Source organism: Rhinoderma darwinii, chromosome 3, assembly GCF_050947455.1.
Source record: "Rhinoderma darwinii isolate aRhiDar2 chromosome 3, aRhiDar2.hap1, whole genome shotgun sequence".
In the NCBI taxonomy this organism is placed as follows: Eukaryota; Metazoa; Chordata; class Amphibia; order Anura; family Rhinodermatidae; genus Rhinoderma; species Rhinoderma darwinii.
Window position 1 is genome coordinate 28,617,772 of NC_134689.1, and position 22,894 is coordinate 28,640,665.

A 22,894-nucleotide genomic window follows, 5' to 3' on the forward strand; every position below is an offset into this window, starting at 1 on the left:
GAAGACTGCTGTGGAGGTAACGACCGGGGATGTATAACTGCAGCCATGAGCGTCATACAACTTACATCATGGTGACTCCTCTACAATGTAAACAAGGAGCTCACTCATCATACACGAGCCAATGTATACTAACAGCACTGCCCCCCACTGATGTATACTGACAGCATTGCCCCCCACCAGTGGCGTAACTACCGCGGTAGCAGCAGTAGCGGCTGCTACGGGGCCCGGGGCTTGAGGGGGCCCGGTGGCGCCGCTAGCAGCCGTTATGGCTACTACAGCGGTAGCGTCGCTACTGTGGGGCCCGCGACGCCGAGCCTTACACAGGCCCTCTCATGCCTGTAGGTGTCGCTAGCACCGGAGGGGGCCCCAGTGCTAGCGGCAGCCAAATACATGTATTAGCACTGAATGGCCGGGCATGTTCCGTGCCTGACCATCCAGTGCCTTACAATGACACTGATTGGCTAGCGGCGCGATGACATCATCGCGCCGCTTCCATGCTTGGAAGGTGCTGATTGGCGGGGCAAGTCATTCTGCCCCGCCAATCAGCGTCATTGGAGGACGCTCGTTCAGCTCCTGCAGACATGCTCAGAAGAGAGCATGTCTGCATCGCCAGTGAACAGCGTGGGAACCGGAGAATGTGAGTATGTCAAGTTTTTGTTTTTTAGGGGGTCTATATGTGGGGCAGTAGCTACAGGGGGGTCTATATGTGGGTTAGTAGCTACAGGGGGGTCTATATGTGGGTGTGTGGGCCATTATATACAGGGGGCTCTATATGTGGGCCATTATATACAGGGGGGTCTATATGTGGGGGTGGGGGCCACTATATACAGGGGGCTCTATATGTGGGCCATTATATACAGGGGGCTCTATATGTGGGCCACTATATACAGGTGGGGGTCTATATGTGGGCCACTATATACAGGGGGGTCTATATGTGGGCCACTATATACAGGGGGGTCTATATGTGGGACACTATATACAGGGGTGGGTTACCTGTGGGGCACTAGCAACAGGGTGGCTATATGTAGTGCACAGTCTACAGGGGTGGGCTATATGTGGGACACTATATACAGGGGGAGCTATATGTGAGACACTATATACAGAGGTGGGCTATACGTGGAGCACTAACTATAGGGGAAGCTATATGTAGGGCAGCACGGTGGCTCAGTGGTTAGCACTATTGCCTTGCAGCTCTGGAGTCCATATGTGGGCACTATCTATAGGGGCTTCTATGTAGGTCACTATCTACAGGGGGCACGTTGTGTGTTTGTGACAGTTATATTTAGATGTGTTGAGAATTTTAACTTTGTTTATAGGTGCAGAAATGTTTTAAAAGTGAGAAGCTGAAGACATCTAAACGGAAAACTGCAGAAATGGGTCATGGCCGGGAGAAATCCATCATAGATGTCTGAACCGGAGGGAGAAGAAAAGAACTAGAATCTGAGACGTCACCGGTGAGTCACTTAATGTAAATGTTTATTCTGCCTCTAATCAGTAATGTAGTCACTGTACGATCTGCAGCGAGATGATGGTGATAGGATTTTTTTTGTGAAACCGCATCTCCCAGCATATCCTTACCATTGTTCCGGCCATGCTGGGAGCTGTAGTTTTACGCCGTACAAACCTATACGCAGTGGCGTAACTACCGCTATAGCAGCCGTAGCGACTTCTACAGAGCCTGCAGCATGAGGGGGCCCGTGACACCCGCCGGCACGGCCCCCTCCCATGGCCGCAGGCTCCGCTAGCAGCCACTATGGCTGCTACAGCGCGACGCCACTGAAGGGGTTGTTCCTACATAAGACGTGTATCCCCTATCCACAGGATAGGGGATACATGTGTGATCGCTGGCAGGGATGAGGAGAACAGGGGACCGAAAGTCCCCCCTAAGTTCTCCATGACAAACCTCAGACTTCCGGGGTCTGTGTCGGCAGCTCCGTAGAAATGAATGGAGCGCCGGTCGCGCTTGTGCGCATGCGTGACTAGCGCTCCTTTCATTTTTATTGAACTGCGCAGACGCCGGAAGTCCGAGGTTAGTCATGGAGAACTTCGGGGGACTTTCGGTCCCCCGTTCTCCTTATCGCTGCCAGCGATCACACATGTATCCCCTATCCTGTGGATAGGGGATGCATGTCTTTTGTAGGACAAACTATAGGCTGTTTTTTTTTGGGGGGGGGGGGCTATATGGCGTTATCTACAGAGGGGTTCTGTATGGCGTTATCTACAGGGGGGGCTGTATGGCGTTTTCTACAGGGGGCACTGTATGGCGTTATCTACAGGGGGGGCTGTATGGCGTTCTCTACAGGGGGGACTGTATGGCGTTATCTACAGGGGGGGCTGTATGGCGTTCTCTACAGAGGGGGCTGTATGCCGTTATCTACAGGGGGGCTGTATGGCGTTATCTACAGAGGGGGTCTGTATGGCGTTATCTACAGGGGGGCTGTATGGCGTTATCTGCAGGGGGCTGTGTATGGTGCTATCTATAGGGGGGCGCTTTGTGGTGGAATCTATAGGGAGGCACTATCTACAAGGGGGGGTTGTGTGATACCCAGCAGAGGGGGGGCCCCAGTCAAAAGTTTGCTATGGGGCCCAGTCTTTCCTAGTTACGCCCCTGCCCCCCACTGATGTATACTGACAGCATTGCCCCCCCCCCTGATGTATACTGACAGCACTGCCCCCCCCCCTGATGTATACTAACAGCACTGCCCCCCACTGATGTATACTGACAGCATTGCCCCCCCTGATGTATACTGACAGCATTGCCCCCCCCTGATGTATACTGACAGCACTGCCCCCCCCCTGATGAATACTGACAGCACTGCCCCCCCCTGATGTATACTGACAGCACTGCCCCCCTGATGTATACTGACAGCACTGCCCCCCTGATGTATACTGACAGCACTGCCCCCCCTGATGTATACTGACAGCACTCCCCCCCCAGATATATACTGACAGTACTGCCCCCCCGATGTATACTGACAGCACTGCCCCCCCCCTGATGTATACTGACAGCACTGCCCCCCCTGATGTATACTGACAGCACTGCCCCCCCTGATGTATACTGACAGCACTGCCCCCCCCCTGATGTATACTGACAGCACTGCCCCCCCCTGATGTATACTGACAGCACTGCCCCCCCTGATGTATACTGACAGCACTGCCACCCCCTGATGTATACTGACAGCACTGCCCCCCCCTGATGTATACTGACAGCACTGCCCCCCCCCTGATGTATACTGACAGCACTGCCCCCCCCCTGATGTATACTGACAGCACTCCCCCCCCCAGATATATACTGACAGCACTGCCCCCCCTGATATATACTGACAGCACTGCCCCCCCCTGATGTATACTGACAGCACTGCCCCCCCCCCTGATGTATACTGACAGCACTGCCCCCCCCCCCTGATGTATACTGACAGCACTGCCCCCCCTGATGTATACTGACAGCACTGCCCCCCCTGATGTATACTGACAGCACTGCCCCCCCCTGATGTATACTGACAGCACTGCCCCCCCTGATGTATACTGACAGCACTGCCCCCCCCTGATGTATACTGACAGCACTGCCCCCCCTGATGTATACTGACAGCACTGCCCCCCCTGATGTATACTGACAGCACTGCCCCCCCCTGATGTATACTGAAAGCACTGCCCCCCCCCTGATGTATACTGACAGCACTGCCCCCCCTGATGTATACTGACAGCACTGCCCCCCCCTGATGTATACTGACAGCACTGCCCCCCCCTGATGTATACTGACAGCACTGCCCCCCCTGATGTATACTGACAGCACTGCCCCCCCTGATGTATACTGACAGCACTGCCCCCCCTGATGTATACTGACAGCACTGCCCCCCCCCGATGTATACTGACAGCACTGCCCCCCCCTGATGTATACTGACAGCACTGCCCCCCCCCTGATGTATACTGACAGCACTGCCCCCCCCTGATGTATACTGACAGCACTGCCCCCCCCCTGATGTATACTGACAGCACTGCCCCCCCAGATATATACTGACCCCCACTGATGTATACTGACAGGACTGCCCCCCGCCTGATGTATACAGACAGGACTGCCCCCCGCCTGATGTATACAGACAGGACTGCCCCCCGCCTGTTGTATATAGACAGGACTGCCCCCCGCCTGATGTATACAGACAGGACTGCCCCCCGCCTGATGTATACAGACAGGACTGCCCCCCCTGATGTATACTGACAGCACTGCCCCCCCCCCCTGATGTATACTGACAGCACTGCCCCCCCCTGATGTATACTGACAGCACTGCCCCCCCCCCTGATGTATACTGACAGCACTGCCCCCCCCCTGATGTATACTGACAGCACTGCCCCCCCTGATGTATACTGACAGCACTGCCCCCCCTGATGTATACTGACAGCACTGCCCCCCCCCCTGATGTATACTGACAGCACTGCCCCCCCTGATGTATACTGACAGCACTGCCCCCCCCTGATGTATACTGACAGCACTGCCCCCCCTGATGTATACAGACAGGACTGCCCCCCGCCTGATGTATACAGACAGGACTGCCCCCCGCCTGATGTATACAGACAGGACTGCCCCCCGCCTGATGTATACAGACAGGACTGCCCCCCGCCTGATGTATACAGACAGGACTGCCCCCCCGCCTGATGTATACAGACAGGACTGCCCCCCCGCCTGATGTATACAGACAGGACTGCCCCCCCGCCTGATGTATACAGACAGGACTGCCCCCCCGCCTGATGTATACAGACAGGACTGCCCCCCCGCCTGATGTATACAGACAGGACTGCCCCCCGCCTGATGTATACAGACAGGACTGCCCCCCGCCTGATGTATACAGACAGGACTGCCCCACATGTATACTGATAGTCCGGCCCCCATGTATACTGGCACCACTGCCCCCTGATGTAACAGTTCGGTCCAGAATTATTTGGACAGTGACACAAGTTTCGGCATTTTAGCTGTTTACCAAAACATATTGAATATACAGTTATATAATCAATATGGGCTTAACCCCTTAATGACCGGGCCTGAAAAGACCTTAATGACCAGCTCAATTTTTCTGTTTTTGCCTCTCTGCGTTTCAGCTGCCATAACTTTTTTGTTTTTTCATTGACGTGGCTGTATGAGGCCTTGTTTTATGCGAGAGAAATAGTATTTTTTTTCCCCCACAGTTTGGGGGTAAAAAATAATTTTTTACAGCGTGAATATAGGAAAAAGCGATTCTCGGAATAGTTTTTTTAGTTTATTTTTCATCCCTTTCACGCTAAATAACCCATTCGATTAATTCTTCAGGTTATTACGGTCGTGTAGATACCTAATATGCGTAGGTTTTTTGTTTTTATTTAGTGTAGGGGCAATAAAATGTATTTAATGCAAAATAAAGACTCTTTTTGGGACTTTTTTCATTTATTTATTTATTTTAATCCCATCAAGGGATAACTTTTATTTGTAACTTTATTTTTTACTTGTAATGTATTAGCATACTTCTGTACGCTAATACATTACACTTTGTCACTATGACAAAGGCTGCTGATCGGGCAGCACATAGTGCGCCCGGACAGCAGGCACACGGAACAGACAGCCCTGGGGTCCTTTGTAGGTCCCCAGGGCTGACTGCAGAGGGATTCCCCAGTGTTTGATCGCATCACTGGAATCCCGGTGATGCAATCAAAGAGGGGAATTCCCTTTCATCATGCCGCGGTCACGGACCGCGGTAATCAAAGGGTTAAACAGCTGGGGTCCGAATGTTTGCCGACCCCAGCTGTGTTCAGGAGGCTGCTCTAAGATCAAGTGCTGTTAGTAACAGCTCCTGCTTAGAGGATGAGTGCTCACACGAGCGCTCATCAGCCTGATCTGCAGCGACGCCAAAAGATGTCTCTGTAGATTAAGCACCCGCACCGCCTGACGTCAAAAGACACTGGGCGGTCGGGAAGGTGTTAAAGTGCAGACTCCCAGCTTTAATTTGAGGGTATTCACATCCTAATTTGAGGAAGGGTTTAGGAATTACAGCTCCTTAATTTGTAGCTGCCTCTTTTTCAAGGGACCAAAGGTAATTGGACAATTATCTGAAAAGCTATTTAATGGCCTATTCCCTCGTTAATCCATCATCAATTAAGCAGGTAAAAGCTCTGGAGTTGATTCCAGGTGTGGCATTTGCATTTGGAAGCTGTTGCTGTGAACCCTCAACATGAGGTCAGAGGAGCTCTCAATACAAGTGAAACAGAGCATCGCTGGGCTGAAAAAAATGAAGAAATCCATCAGAGAGAGCACAAATGTTAGGAGTGGCCAAATCAACAGTTTGGTACATTCTTGAAAAAAAAAAAGAGCGCACTTGTGATCTCAAACTCCATAAGGCCTGGACGTCCACAGAAGACAACAGTGGTGGATGATCGCAGAATCCTTTCCATGCTGAAGAAAAACCCCTTCACAACATCTACCCAAGTGAAGAACACTCTCCTGGAAGTAGGTGGATCAGTATCGAAGTATACCATAAAGAGAAGACTTCGTGAGCGCAAATACAGAGGGATCACCACAAAGTGCAAACCATTAATCAGACTCAAAAATAGAAAGGCCGGATTAGACTTTCCCAAACAGACGCCCAGTTCTGGAACAGCATGAAACGAAGATCAATCTGTACCAGAATGATGGGAGGAAGAAAGTATAGAGAAGGCTTGGAACGGCTCATGATCCAAAGCACAGCACATCCTCTGTAAAACATGGTGGAGGCAGTGTGATGGCATGGTGGAGGCAGTGTGATGGCATGGTGGAGGCAGTGTGATGGCATGGTGGAGGCAGTGTGATGGCATGATGGAGGCAGTGTGATGGCATGGTGGAGGCAGTGTGATGGCATGATGGAGGCAGTGTGATGGCATGGTGGAGGCAGTGTGATGGCATGGTGGAGGCAGTGTGATGGCATGATGGAGGCAGTGTGATGGCATGGTGGAGGCAGTGTGATGGCATGATGGAGGCAGTGTGATGGCATGATGGAGGCAGTGTGATGGCATGATGGAGGCAGTGTGATGGCATGGTGGAGGCAGTGTGATGGCATGGTGGAGGCAGTGTGATGGCATGGTGGAGGCAGTGTGATGGCATGATGGAGGCAGTGTGATGGCATGGGCATGCATGGCTGCCAAAGGCACTGGGTCACTAGTGTTTATTGATGATGTGACTGAAGACAAGCAGCCGGATGAATTCTGACGTGTTCGGGGATTTACTTTCTGCACATATTCAACAAAATGCAGCAGGTTGATTGGACGTCGCTTCACAGTACAGATGGACAATGACCCAAAACATACTATGAAAGCAACCCAGGAGGTTTTTAACCCCTTCCCGACGCAGCCCTTTTTCAGATTTTCATTTTCGTTTTTCTCTCCCCCACCTTCGAAAAGCCATAACATCTTTATTTTTCCATCTATATAGTCCTATGAGGGCTTGATTTTTGTGGGACGAGTTGTAGTTTTTCGTAGCACCATTTACTTTGCCATATAATGTACTAGGAAACTAGAAAAATATTATTTGTGGGGTAGAAAATGAAAAAAACAGCGATTTCCTCCATGTTTTTTTTGTGCGCCGTTTTTACGGAATTCACTGTTCAATTTAAACAACATGTTAACTTTATTCTGCGGGTCAATACGATTACGGCGATACCAAATATATATAGTTGTTTCTATATTTTACTACTTTTACAAGTAAAAACCTAAGTGTAAAAAAGAAAATGTATTTTGTGTCGCCAAATTCCGAGAGCCATAACTTTTTTATTTTTCCGTCGATTAAGTGGTATGAGGGCTTATTTTTTGCGGGATAAGCTGTAGTTTTCAATAATACCATTTTGGTGTACATGCGACGGTTTGATCACTTTTTATTTGATTTTTTTTTTTTTTTACTGCGTTCACCGTGCAGGTTAAATAATGATATATTGTAATAGTTCAGACTTTTACGGGCGTGGCGATACCAATTATGTTTTTTTTTTTGTTGTTTTTTTTTTACTATGCTCTAGGGGGAAAATATTTTTTTTTACTTTTAATGTTTTTATTTTGTTTTTACACAAAAAAAACTTTATTTAACTCATTTTTACTTTTTTTTATTAGTCCCCCTAGGGGACTTCAACCAGCGATCGTTAGATCGCTTGCACGATATACTGCAATACTAATGTATTGCAGTATATCTTGATTCTGACAGGCAGTTATTGAGCCATGCAACCATTTCCCCCCCCCCGCGATTGCGTTGCAGGGGGTGCGATGAGCGGTTAGAGGGGGTCGCCCCCCTTTTTCTAACTATTTAAATGCTATTGACCGCAGCATTTAACGAGTTAAACGAGCGGGATCACGCTAGAGCGCGATGCTGCTCGTTACTCTGAAGTGTCGGCTGTAACAAACAGCCGACCCCGGCATCATATGGAGTGGGTTCACTGCGTGAGCCCGCTCCATACTTCCCCTACCCGACTTTGGCGTATGGATAAGTCAAAGAAGGGGAATATTCTGCAATGGCGAAGTCAATCACCAGATCTCACCCCGATCGAGCTGCATTTCACTTGCTTAAGACAAAATTTAAGGCAGAAAGACCCACAAACAAGGAACAACTGAAGACCGCGGCAGTAAAGGCCGGGCAAAGCATCACAAAGGAGGAAACCCAGCGTCTGGTGATGTCCATGGGTTCCAGACTTCAGGCCGTCATTGCCTGCAAAGGATTCTCTATAAAGTATTAAAAAAAACATTTTATTTATTGTAATGTTAATTTTTCCAATTACTTTTGAGCCCCTGAAATGAGGCGGCGGTGTAGAAAAATGGTTGCAATTCCTAAACGTTTCACAGGATATTTTTGTTCAACCCCTTGAATTAAACCTGAAAGTCTCCACTTCAATTACATTTGTTGTTTCATTTCAAATCCAATGTGGCAGCGGAGCCCAAATCATGAAGATTATGTCACTGCCCAAATAATTCTGGACCTAACTATATACAGACCAGAGGTGTAGGTTCTCCTGTACCCGGGGAAAGTTTGTTTGGCGACCCCGCCCCCCTGCCCGTACCTCTTTTCCAACATCTCCTTTCCTGCCTGCCATGTTTTGCGTACCCGTCTAATCAATTAGATGTAAAAAATAAAAACATTTTTTAATGTAACTCGAGCATAAAACAATTTGTACATTTTACAAGCAATATAGTTATATAACAATAAGTTAAAAGAAAATAAAGAGGTCAGTGCCTGACTAAAGCAGATTGTATAACTGAGTCTAATGAGACTATATTGTGACATAATGAACAGCTTCTTCTTGTAGATAGTGCCACACAGCCCCCCTGTAGATAGCGCCACACAGCCACCCTGTAGATAGCGCCACACAGCCACCCTGTAGATAGCGCCACACAGCCCCCTGTAGATAGCGCCACACAGCCCCCTGTAGATAGCGCCACACAGCCCCCCTGTAGATAGCGCCACACAGCCCCCCTGTAGATAGCGCCACACAGCCCCCCTGTAGATAGCGCCACACATCCCCCCTGTAGATAGTGCCACACAGCCCCCCCTGTAGATAGCGCCACAAAGTCCCCCTGTAGATAGTGCCACACAGCCCCCCTGTAGATAGTGGCACACAGCACCCTGTAGATAGTGCCACACAGCCCCCCTGTAGATAGTGCCACACAGCCCCCCTGTAGATAGTGCCACACTGCCCCCCTGTAGATAGTGCCACACAGCCCCCCTGTCGATAGCGCCACACAGTCCCCCCTGTCGATAGCGCCATACAGCCCCCCTTGTAGATAGCGCCACACAGCCCCCCTGTAGATAGCGCCATACAGCCCCCGCTGTAGATATTGCCACACTCCCCACCAGTAGATCGGACAACACCCCCCTGTAGATAGTGTCACCCCCCCCTTGCAGATACTGCCACACGCCCCACCCATAGTAGATAGTGCCAGAGACCTCCCTGTAAATAGTGCCAGAGACCTCCCTGTAAATAGTGCCACACTCCCCCCTATTAGATAGCACCACACTCACCCCAGCAGATAGTGCCACACACACACACCCCCCCCCCTCCTTATAGTTAGTGCCAGGAGATTCCGCTCCTGGAGGAGCCCCTGACATCTGTCTATATATGGACAGTGACATCAGGGGCTACCTCTAGGAGCGGAATCCCGGGCCAGAGCGTCGGCAATACTTTGGCCAGTGATTCCGCTCTTGGAGGAGCCCCAGACGTCACTGTCGATATACGAACTCTCCACTTCTACACCGAGCCCTTGGCCAGAGCGTCCCCTGATGTATACTGACTGCACTGCCCCCTGATGTATACTGACTGCACTGCCCCCTGATGTATACAGACACTGGTAGCAATGCCTCTCGTATAATAACACGTTACACACATCCACTGGCAGCACCGGCTCTCGTATAATAACACCGTTACACACATCCACTGGTAGCACTGCCTCTCGTATAATAACACCGTTACACACATCTACTGGTAGCACCGCCTCTAGTATAATAACACCGTTACACACACCTACTGGTAGCACCGCCTCTAGTATAATAACACCGTTCCACGCATCTACTGGCAGCACCGGCTCTCGTATAATAACACCGTTCCACGCATCTACTGGTAGCACTGCCTCTCGTATAATAACACCGTTACACACATCCAGTGGCAGCACTGCCTCTAGTATAATAACACCGTTACACACACCTACTGGTAGCACCGCCTCTCGTATAATAACACCGTTACACACACCTACTGGTAGCACTGCCTCTAGTATAATAACACCGTTACACACATCCACTGGTAGCACTGCCTCTCGTATAATAACACCGTTACACACACCTACTGGTAGCACCGCCTCTAGTATAATAACACCGTTACACACATCTACTGGCAGCACTGCCTCTCGTATAATAACACCGTTACACACATCCACTGGTAGCGCCGCCTCTCGTATAATAACACGTTACACGCATCCACTGGCAGCACTGCCTCTCGTATAATAACACCGTTACACACATCCACTGGCAGCACCGGCTCTCGTATAATAACACCGTTACACACATCCACTGGTAGCACTGCCTCTCGTATAATAACACCGTTACACACATCCACTGGCAGCACTGCGTCTCGTATAATAACACCGTTACACACATCTACTGGTAGCACCGCCTCTCGTATAATAACACGTTACACGCATCCACTGGCAGCACTGCCTCTCGTATAATAACACCGTTACACACATCCACTGGCAGCACCGGCTCTCGTATAATAACACGTTACACGCATCCACTGGCAGCACTGCCTCTCGTATAATAACACCGTTACACGCATCTACTGGCAGCACTGCGTCTCGTATAATAACACCGTTACACACATCTACTGGCAGCACTGCGTCTCGTATAATAACACCGTTACACACATCCACTGGTAGCACTGCCTCTCGTATAATAACACCGTTACACACATCCACTGGCAGCACTGCCTCTCGTATAATAACACCGTTACACACATCCACTGGCAGCACCGGCTCTCGTATAATAACACCGTTACACACATCCACTGGTAGCACTGCGTCTCGTATAATAACACCGTTACACACATCTACTGGTAGCACCGCCTCTCGTATAATAACACCGTTACACACATCCACTGGCAGCACTGCCTCTCGTATAATAACACCGTTACACACATCCACTGGTAGCACTGCCTCTCGTATAATAACACCGTTACACACACCTACTGGTAGCACCGCCTCTAGTATAATAACACCGTTACACACACCTACTGGTAGCACCGCCTCTAGTATAATAACACCGTTACACACACCTACTGGTAGCACCGCCTCTAGTATAATAACACCGTTACACACACCTACTGGTAGCACCGCCTCTAGTATAATAACACGTTACACGCATCTACTGGCAGCACTGCCTCTCGTATAATAACACCGTTACACACACCTACTGGTAGCACCGCCTCTAGTATAATAACACCGTTACACACACCTACTGGTAGCACCGCCTCTAGTATAATAACACCGTTACACACATCCACTGGCACCACCGCCTCTCGTATAATAACACCGTTACACACATCCACTGGCACCACCGCCTCTCGTATAATAACACCGTTACACGCATCTACTGGCAGCACTGCCTCTAGTATAATAACACCATTACACAGAAAGTGAGACAAACACATATTCTGAATAGGGATCCTGAACTCTATATAATGGTTACAGTAAAAGTTGGTGACAGATTCTCATTAACACACACATGCAATTTTTGTATGATAAATATAGATTTTTTAATAGTGCAATCGCTACAAGACATTTTAAACACATAAGGGCCTGTTCACATCAGCGTTGGCTTTCCGTTCAGCGGTTCCGTCGGAGGTTTCCGTCAGGTGAACCCCGCAACGGAAAGTCAAACTGAAACCACAGCTTCCGTTTCCGTCACTATTGATATCAATGGTGACGGAAACATTGCTAATGGTTTCCGTTCATCACCATTCCAGCAGGTTTCCGTTTTTCCGACGGAATCAATAGCGCAGTCGACTACGCTATTGATTCCGTCATTAAAACGGAAACCATTAGCAATGTTGACTTGCAAAATTGACTTGCATGGGCCTCACGGTCACGGAATCTCAGACCAAAGTAGGACATGCTCTACTTTTGATCGGAACGGAGCAACGGGACCGTCAAAAAAACTGAAGTGTGCATGGCCCCATTGAAATGAATGGGTCAGTGTGCTAGCCGTCAGAAAAACAGCTAGCACTCTGGAGGAAAAAACTGAAGTGGGCATGGGGCCTAAATGGTGTTATACTTGGGTGTATATTGCATTCATGAAGTGATGAGGATAGTTGCTGAATATGTGACCTTTGTGAGCAATATTTAATGTACTGTTTTCAGCCAGTTGACGGGTAGTCACATGTACATGATTTACACAATATATTCAGAGTCACATGACAGAGGAATTAGTTGTCATATAATTTTGGCTATTTACACTATTTCCTCTTCTATCCTCTAGGCCTGCTAGTGGGGACTCTGGATGTTGTATTGGACTCAAGTGCCCGCGTCGCTCCTTATCGAATATTGCACCAGACCCAAGAATCGCAGATCTATTGGACGGTGGCATGTGGTAGGTTTAAGAGGAAAAACTTGGTCAAGCGGGTAGTCTGAATTAAGACTGAAGAAAATAAACTGATGGAGTACCTGAATTATTTACTAAAACAAAACCTTAAAATGCTTTATTCTGGTGCTGAATTATCTGAGTTTGAAGTTACAGGTTTTCTGTGACAAGAGCTTCTAAGCCTGTGTCCCCATGACAATGTGTTGTTATGAGGATATTGTGTGAATCTAAATCTCCGTTCACGTCAAGACTCGCTTGGTCGGCTTTTTTTTATTTTTATATTTTATACTTTTGCTAGCCTATCATAAAGTATGCCTGCATAAAAGGTCGGGCCATATGCTGATTACTTGCAATAAATTTCTCATTCCAGGATCATCACGAAAAGACATCACTGGACACTGGGAGTGGCTGGAGAACAATCTGCTGCAGACGCTTTCAATCTTTGAGAACGAGGATGACATCACTACCTTTGTCAAAGGGAAAATCCATGTAATAATGCCCGTAATATGTGGAGTGGCCTCATCTATAGGACTGCGGTTCACATGGAATGCTTTTGCTATATGTACATGTGCATAAGGAAATGTATGGATTCATTGAGAGCTTAAAGCGGTTGTCTCAACGCGACAAAGCCGGCACAGCAAGTTCTGGATGGCCATACATTTCCTCAGCAGCGGCTACAATGGCTGTCCATGTAAGGAGGTGTTCCCACATCGCGATCAAATCATTGTTTTTGCCGAGATTTAAAAATAAATAAAAATGGCGGCAAAAAATACAAATTGGCGGCATCGTGTGATCAAAGCCTAATACATAGATGGACGGAGTCTGCCAGAGAAAATCCCTTCAGTCAATCCCATAATTGCCTTTAAAGGCTGCAGGGGATGATTTTTCTGGTTTTCTGTTAAAATAAAGTGTTGCCTCCTTATCAAAGTAGAATTTCCCGTTAAATTTTTTTTATTTTCAGTCAACAAAATGGTGGCTTGTCCTGTGATGGACAATTCTTGATTCTCATTGATCGTGTAAATTTTGTATAGTGCCCTGTTTTGATGGTTGCCACTTTTATGGCATTACAGAATGTGAAGCAGGCTACATTGGTGGTTCATCGATGGCAGTGGGGACCAGCAGGGACTAACGCTGGTCCTTGCCAATGAATCAGCACTGACTTTATGACCGTGGCCTAGGTGAGAGAAGGGGCACTGTAGCTGGCACTGAAACAGAGGCCACTGCGACTGGCACAAATCTAGGTGTCCATGTTGTTGGCACTATTTTAGGGTGCACTATGGCTGGCACTTTTATAGGGGCACTGGCAAGTTGTCACTGTTATGTATTTTTTGGGATCTACTAGTCATGATTCAAGGGCATTAGTTTGGGGCAAAGCCTGTATCTTAAGGAGCGTGTCATATGTTTCCTACACATTATTACTTATAACAGGTTTTTAAAATGCCGCAGGATCACACACAAGTTTTGATGGAGTTTTGGCTATTTTTTTTTATAGCCAAACACAGGAGTGGACACCAAAGAAAGGAGATGCATCAGTCCTTTCTTTATACCTTTTCTTCCATTTGCATCCACTTTTGGCTTTGGCAAAGAAAAAATTAATCAAAAAATGCATCAAAACTTCTAGTGCAATTCCAGTTTCGTTAAATGAGGTAAATGAGGAGGACGTGATGTAGGAAACCACAGCTCTGTTGACTGATCTCCCTATGGGCCTGTGGTTTACCGGTGAATTTGATTTCCCAGAGTATAGTCATCTTGAAATCCAGAAAGTCATTCAAGTGAAAATGTTGTACATTAGATTTAAAACCCTGTTGTATGTGTCTAATTATGTGGCTAGAATTCTTCCTTTACAGAGACATTGCTGTATTACATGTAATAATTGCTGCCAGGTTGAAATGAAGTGATCAGAGAGATGGATTATAGAGAGGGCAAATGGGGCAAGTACCCAGGGATCCCTGCCATCTTGGGTCTGAGGGGGCCTTTATCATCTTTCATAATCATCCAATCAATATAATTCTACCTAAATATTATGTATTGATTTTTATTTGAATTACTAGCTGGGGATCTCCGCGTTTATCCTCAGCTTGGCCACTCTGTATTTCTGTAAGGCTGGGTTCACACTGAGTTTTTTTCAGGCGGAAAATCTGCCTCAAAATTCCGTTTGGAAGTTTGAGGCAGATTTTCCTCTGCCTGCACTGCGTTTTTCGCTGCGTTTTTCACCCAAGGCCATTGAGAGCCGCGGGCATAAAACGCTGCGAAATACGCTTTCTCTGCCTCCCATTGATGTCAATGGGAGGTCAGAGGCGTAAACGCCCGAAGATAGGGTATGTCGCTTCTTTCTCCCACGAGCCGGTTTTACCGCTCGCTGGAGTAAATGGCCTCTGCCTCCCATTGAAATCAATGGGAGGCATTTTCGGCCTGTTTTTGGCGAGTTTTGCGGCGCAGTTTCCGCGTCAAAAAACTGTGTGAACCCAGCCTTAGGGACAGGGTGCTACCACTACATGTAACATGAGTAAAAAGGTACACCATCATGACAAGACTAAGGGTTATTAAAGCTGCATTTATATATTCTTTGTTTCCTTTATTCCAAAAAATAGGGGAAGTCCCCCAACCTAGAACAAAATAAAGTGACCATTACTAAATACAACTGCATAGACGCATCTCTTCCTCAGAACAGAAGCCGATACTGTCCGAAAACCACAGTAAAGTTCTAAAACTGCTCAACCTGCATCCTTTATATGACCGCAGTATACGTTTTTCATTTAGGTGCCAGGATGCTTAGTCAAGAGGCAGGCTAGACGGAATCGTCCATTTTTTAATTATTGCTAATGTGTAGTAGATAATCGCAACTATACAGACTTTAATGTTTTCTATAATTTTTTTTAATGTAAGGGGATCATTGCTGAGGAGAACAAAAGCTTACTGCCCAAGGATGAAGAGGACCCTGGAAAGTTCAAGGAAGCTGAGTTGAAAATGCGTAAGCAGTTTGGAATGCCTGAGGGGGAGAAGCTGGTAAATTATTACTCCTGCAGCTACTGGAAGGGACGGGTCCCTAGACAAGGATGGCTCTACCTTACGGTCAACCATCTCTGCTTCTATTCATTTTTGCTGGGGAAAGAAGGTGAGACATTTGTCTATTTTCTTACAGTTTGGGCTAATATAGTGAGTACCTTGTCATGTATTTTAGTGATCTGTTCACTTTAGAATACAGAATAACAAAAAAAAAAAAATCTTATATTCTGGAGTGTTTGAGATCATCATGGTACTGAATTATCCAAAATGCTGGATTACTCAAAGGGGTTTTCCCACGGGAGACATTTATGACACATCCGCATGATATGTCATAAATGTCAGATAGATGCGGGTCCCACCACTGAGACCCGCACCTATCTCCAGAACGGGACCCCCTAAAACCCATTCAGCCGCTATGTGTTGCGGCTGAATGAAGTGTTTTCCGACCACGAAAAAAGTTATATGGTCGGGAGTTACGTAAACAGAGTAACTCGCAGAGCTACGCTGCCTACGTAAGTCTCACAGAACTTAATGGTAGTTACGGAAACCGCGTAGCTCGCATTCTACCCTGCTTCTGTAACTGCTATTCACTACTATTGGAGTTACGGAAACAAAGTAGCTCAGCGAGTTACGTTGTTTACGTAACTCATGACCGTATAACGTTTTTCATGGTCGGAAAACACCTCATTCAGCCGCAACACACAGTGGCTGAACGGTGTTTAGGGGGCCCCGTTCTGGAGATGGGTGCTGGTCTCAGATGTGGGACCCGCATCTATCTGACAAAGACCCTACACTCACTATGGGTCGAAACGTTGCATGTTTGTCGTGGATGTTCTGACAATAAAACCACTTTGATCATCTGGAGACGTGTGCTGTTGTTCGACTATCTTTTTTTGGAATTCTACAACATGCCGGAGTGGGTTTGCCTGGCTTGACAGCGTGCACCGCACCAGACTCGGGATTTGTGCTGCTTCAAAATCTTTCACTTTGTTTCATATCCTGTGGATGTGTCATAAATGTCTCTCGTGGGAAAACCCCTTCAGGTTTGTTATACTGTGTATCTGCATGTTTGGGGTAGGGTTCCTCCAAAACAGGGCCTAAAGGCACGACAAAAGGGAACTGGATGAGTATTTAAAGGGGTATTTCCAACATCTAATTTATGCCCCATTGTACCAGTTATGAAAAATTTGCTATATTTGCAATGCGTACCATGTATTAAAAATGGATGTGCCTAAACATTTGAGTCCCCAAAACATCCCATCCTATTGTCCTTTACCTGGACACGTCCCCCAGTAGTCCTGCTTCTCACAGGACAAGCATGTGTACTTCTTGCATACCATTTCATTGTAGCGGTTCGCTTCTCCCTACGCAGTGAGATGGGGCATGCACAGTTTTGCCATTCTCACTGCACAGGGAGCGCATGCACAGTTTACCAGCGCTTGCCCTGTAGCTCCTCTCTTCCTGACGTCGGTATATGTTACAGCTGCTCGACTGTGTTAGTTACACAGAAGAGAGCAGGGTGCGCGGCTGGCTGTGTCCGTTACATAGGTGTTCGGCTGGCTGGCGGTCTCTGTGTAAGTTACACAGGACAGCAGGGAACTTTTGTAGTTGTAGTTTTCAGTATGGCAGTATTGTCTGAATTGCTGGACCGCTCATACTGCCATCTGACGATTGCAAGTGTTACAGTGCCGCAAGTGTATCTATTTGGCAAGGAAAATCACATAGGAGGTGGGTGACTGCACAGTTAGTGCGCATTTTCAATATATGCATGTATATGTCTCCAAACTCTGATCTTGAGATCTAGTGCTTCTCTTTGCTGACAGCTACTGCACGAATTGCAAAACCAAGGAGTCAAATGTTCTGCCTGTCAAGTAGCGCTAAAAGCGGGTTGCATGGGGAAGGTGGCAGCTGCCCAGGTTTTCAGATTCAAAAACGTTGGATTCTTTATTAAAAAAATTTATAGTACTTCTACCTTTAGCTATGGTCAAAAAAACTTTTTGTGTTCTGAGTTTCAAATAAATGTATTCATATTGTCTTCCTTTTAGTGACTTTGATTATGCAGTGGCTTGATGTGACTCAGCTTGAGAAGAACGCAACGCTGCTGTTCCCAGAATGTATAAAAGTTAGCACACGGGACAATGAATACTTTTTTTCCATGTTCCTCAACATCAGCGAGACTTTCAAACTCATGGAACAGCTCGCCAACATCGCTATGAGACAGCTTTTGGACAATGAAGGCTTCCTGGAGGATCGTAACCTGCCCAAACCTACACGTCCACTCAAAAACATCTCTGCTCTGAAGAGGTGTGTATGTTTTCAGTGACAGACTAGGTACTGATAGACCTTGACTTCTAAATTCTGTTTGCTTTGAGTATATATTGTATTTTTTGGAATTTCTTAAATAGCACACTCTGCATCTGTTTCTCCTATTTTTTATTTTTTTTAGAGACCTGGATGCCAGAGCAAAGAATGAACAGTATCGCGCCACATTCCGACTAACTAGGGACGAGAGGCTGGATGGACACACAGACTGTACATTGTGGACACCATTTGCCAAAATGCATATCCCTGGTCAAATGTTTGTTTCTAATAACTACATCTGTTTTGCCAGTAAGGAAGAGGAGGCTTGTCACCTAATTATACCCCTCCGAGAGGTGAGCATGGAGTTCTGACTTGGGTGCCATGATGTTAGGGAAGAAAATGTAACTTTTAAAGTGGATCTGTTATCAGAATATACTCTCCAACATTAAGGCCAACATAGTCTACTTTCATAGTCTACTCTCCTGCTAGCCAAAACGGCACAAAATTATTGTGCCGTTTGGCTAATAGGAGCCATCAAAGAATACAGTCTGGTATATTCATGAGGGGAGCCCTCCCCTCGCCCTCATCACAGTGATTGATGGGCTTCTGGTGTATGCAGATACACAGCAGCCAGCTGTCAATCACCGCCAAGAGGGATGGGGGAGCACTCTCCTCAAGCATAGGCTGATGACAGATCCGCTTTAATGATTTCTCAAAGCCCTAAGATTAAAAAAAATACATTAAAGGGGTATTCCAGTTACAAGTTACCCCCTATCCATAGGGTAGGGAGTAACTTGCTGATTGGTGGGTGTTGGACACCTGGGACCCCCACCATTTACGAGAACGGGGGTCCCGAACCCCTCATTTGAACCAAACAGCAGATCGCAGATCAATGGAAATTATTGGTTTATAATAAGCAACTTTTCTGATCTGCAGGTTACTATAGTGGAGAAGGCTGATAGTTCCAGCGTGCTTCCCAGTCCATTGTCCATCAGTACTAAAGGAAAAATGACATTTCTGTTCGCCAATCTTAAAGACAGGAACTTTCTGGTTCAACGCATCTCAGATTTCCTGCAGAAGACATCACTGCAGAGGGCTGGAGGAGACAACGGTGGGGATCAACGGATTTCCACGCGGAAAGGAAGTAGCGGGAATGACACATATGAGGTGCAAAGATCTCTTCTGCTTTTTGACACTTTCTAAACCTTTACATTAATAAATCTGAATAGCACATGTTATGCCTCAATAAGGAGAACAAAGAACATGCCAAAAATCAAAAGTACATAAATGAGCATTTCTAGTGCACTAAAATAAAGCAGGGAAAGTTTAAATAGTTCAGTATCTATTGGACTGTGATGCGGGACTACTGGGGCATCCACATATGAATCCAGGATTCTGTTGTCCAGCACCAGATGGTCGAATCCCACCTTTCCGCCACTTTTACGTCTTTGTTCATGAATGCCAGGTCAGCGGTGGTGCTGGACAAGCAGTTCTTAACTTAAGTCTTTAGTTTTAAATGAACTTTATTGATTTTTTTGCAATAAAGAGAAGTAGCACAATTCACTACGTCAAAAACCCAGCGCAGGGGGAGTGTTATGTTTATAATTGTTCAATAGGTGCTCGAACATTGAGGACCACAGTAGTACAAAACAATACAAACAAAATGAATGGGTGATCTTATATAGACATCCATATACAGACTATTACAAAATAAATAGTATGGTAAAGCTTACAGAAAAGCAAGACACATTTTTTATTAGCTTATCAGACGTACTAGGCCCTGGGAGTTACGGTCCTATTACACCGCCTCATATCGGCCGTGAAAATGAGCACTGATCAACGAGACCGTTTGTTGATTGGCGATCGTTTGCTCCCTTCACAAGGAGCAATGATTGGTTATGTATGGGGACAAGTGATCGTAACTACGATCGATCATCCACATACATTTCCATTATGTCGGCAGCGCATCTCCCCGTTTACACAGTGAGATGTGCTGCCGACAGCCATATTTAATGCAGCATTTGCTCGTTCATTGGCTGATCGTTGCCCTGTTTACACAGGGCATTGATGGGAAAGAGTGTTCATATGAACGCTCATTTTCCCAATCATTGGCCGGTATAGAAGGGCCTTTATTCTGATCTATCCAGGGTTCCCAGCTAATCAGAAATTGGTCCATATTATCAGATTGGAGTGCCGATTATTTTTTTTTCAGAAACCATTTTATTCTCTCTTTTCGACTTAAATTCATTTAGGAGCAACTTCATATTCATCATTCATATAAAATAGGATTTGGTGTCCTTTTCAAGTAAGTGTGTTCTTAACCTGTCTTTCTGATAGGTACCAAAGCCTGCTCCCAGTAGCCCAACTAATGATGGACCCAGCATTCCTCAGAAGACTAATAATACAGAGGCTCCCACAGCTTCTCATGGGCTCCTGAAACTCTTCCAGAGAGAAGCCAGTGAAGAACTAGGTCCAAAATGGGTAATAGATTCTTGTTCTATAATTCAACTAAGAAGGTCTGGTTTGTCCTCCTTCTACATGCTTTCATATGCACAAAAATGTACCCACATATCAGAAGGAGGGAGGGATAACAATGCTGCCGTTTACAAGTAACATTGAATAATTCTGCCTCCGTTCCAGTTAAATCCACTTCTGTTTCCCTGATCCAATTTGGGGCATTACACGAGTAAGGGGCAGGGCCATGAGGCGGTATTGGCATATGGTGGCTCAGTGGTCAGCACTCTTGCCGTGCAGCACTGGAGTCCTTAAAGGGAATGTGTTGCCAGAAAAACATGTTTTTTTTTAAAAAAATTAAACATTTAGTGTGTGGGTGATTAAACACCGTTCAAATTTTTTTTCTTTTTTTGCACGAGTCCAGGTAATATAAATTATTTCTAATTTATAATACTACCCATTTTTGGTCACTAGATGGAGCTGTTCCCAAAATTGCAGCATTGCAACATTGGGTTAAAAGCCCTCGCTCTAGTGAGCTCTCAGCATCCCCCCCTCCTTTATCCTGGCTAGTGCCGGGATAAACGAGGGGTTTGAACAATGTAACCTCCTACACTGTGTGTCGCTATTTTTTGAGCTAACACACAGCGTAGTAGGTTTACATACAGTAGTAAACACACACAAACACGAACATACATTGAAATCTCTTACCTGCTCCTGCCGCCGCGGCTCCCTCCGGCCCGTCCGCTCCGTTTGCTGCCGCTGGTGCAAGTGCACAAATCCGGAAGCCGCGACCGGAAGTAGTAATATTACTGTCCGGCCGCAACTTCCGGTCCACAGGAAAATGGCGCCGGACGGCGCCAATTTCGAATAGGACTGTGTGGGAGCGGCGCATGCGCAGTTCCCACACAGACGCCGTACACTGCAGTCAATGGGACGGGAGCCGTTCGCAGTCCCTATGGGACTGTGGCTGCCGTATTCCATGTCTGTATGTGTCGTTAATCGACACACACAGAAATGGAACAAAAAATGGCAGCCCCCATAGGGAAGAACAAGTGTAAAAATAAGAAAAAGTAAAACACAAACACACAAATGAATATAAACGTTTTTAATAAAGCCCTAACATCTTTAACATATAAAAAAATAATTTGTGATGACACTGTTCCTTTAAGGGCAACATTTGCATAGTGTTTATATGTTCTCCTTATGTTTGCTTGTGTTTCCACCAGGCACTCCTGTTTCCTCCGACACGTCAAAAATATACTAATCATTTAATTGCCTCTTTATAAAATTGTGCATAGTGTGTGTGTCTCTATGTCAGGGACTGATGTGAGTGATGATAATCTCTGTACAGCGATGCGGAATATGTTGACACTATATAAGCACATACAATACTCCGATGTAATGGGTCTAGTCGTTTTTCTGTGGGGCAGACATTCAAAACGTCCGCACCACTGTGACCACTATATAAAGCATTTTAAGGGAATATACAGTGGAATTCCATTTATCTGGCATCTGGCAATCAACCCTTTTTATCAAGTAGTTTTCTGTTTCGTCGCATGACGAAAACCAACTGAACCCATTGACTTTAGGATTTCATCGCGTTTCCGTCATTTTGCCAGACAACATAGCACTGCATGCTGCGCTATTCTGACCGGCAAATATGACAGAATCTGCTAGCCTCCGTAGCATATCTGAAACGAGCCTAAGGCTCTGTCGCACATTTGCATTGGCCCTTTTGTTTTTAACAGATCCATCAAATTTTAATGGAAACTGTCACGAAAACAGATGCTAAACTGAACAAACGCAAGGTAAACTTTGCTATTTTGATGGATCCTTTAAAAAAAACTTTACCTTCCAATTGTTTCAGTTTAGCATACGTTTTACTCTGTTTTTGACGGATCGGTCTTTTTCTGTAAGTGATGCGCATGCGCAGTACGGATTAACATCCATTAAATGAAATAAATAACAGATACAAATGCAACACATTCCGTCTGTATCAGTCATCTATTGATGTCAATGATTAAAAAAAAAGTTACT

The 22,894-nt window shown here is 46.4% G+C and overlaps 1 protein-coding gene and 1 long non-coding RNA gene across 5 annotated transcripts in view; one reads left to right on the forward strand and one right to left on the reverse strand.

Annotated features, from left to right (window-relative positions):
- The window catches only part of LOC142748869 (uncharacterized), a 34,387-nt gene extending 34,148 nt beyond the window's left edge, over window positions 1-239 (reverse strand). For all 3 annotated transcript variants that reach the window (XR_012882321.1, XR_012882322.1, XR_012882324.1), the window contains exon 1: window positions 66-239. This is a non-coding gene — a long non-coding RNA (uncharacterized LOC142748869). The remainder of the gene's footprint in view (window positions 1-65) is intronic.
- TBC1D9B (TBC1 domain family member 9B) overlaps window positions 1-22,894 on the forward strand; it is a 45,534-nt gene that overhangs the window by 314 nt on the left and 22,326 nt on the right. For both annotated transcript variants that reach the window (XM_075856191.1, XM_075856192.1), the window contains exons 2-8: window positions 12,995-13,105; window positions 13,467-13,585; window positions 15,983-16,211; window positions 18,148-18,406; window positions 18,549-18,756; window positions 19,340-19,570; window positions 20,741-20,884. In XM_075856191.1, coding sequence (XP_075712306.1) covers window positions 12,995-13,105; window positions 13,467-13,585; window positions 15,983-16,211; window positions 18,148-18,406; window positions 18,549-18,756; window positions 19,340-19,570; window positions 20,741-20,884 — 1,301 coding nt within the window. The remainder of the gene's footprint in view (window positions 1-12,994; window positions 13,106-13,466; window positions 13,586-15,982; window positions 16,212-18,147; window positions 18,407-18,548; window positions 18,757-19,339; window positions 19,571-20,740; window positions 20,885-22,894) is intronic.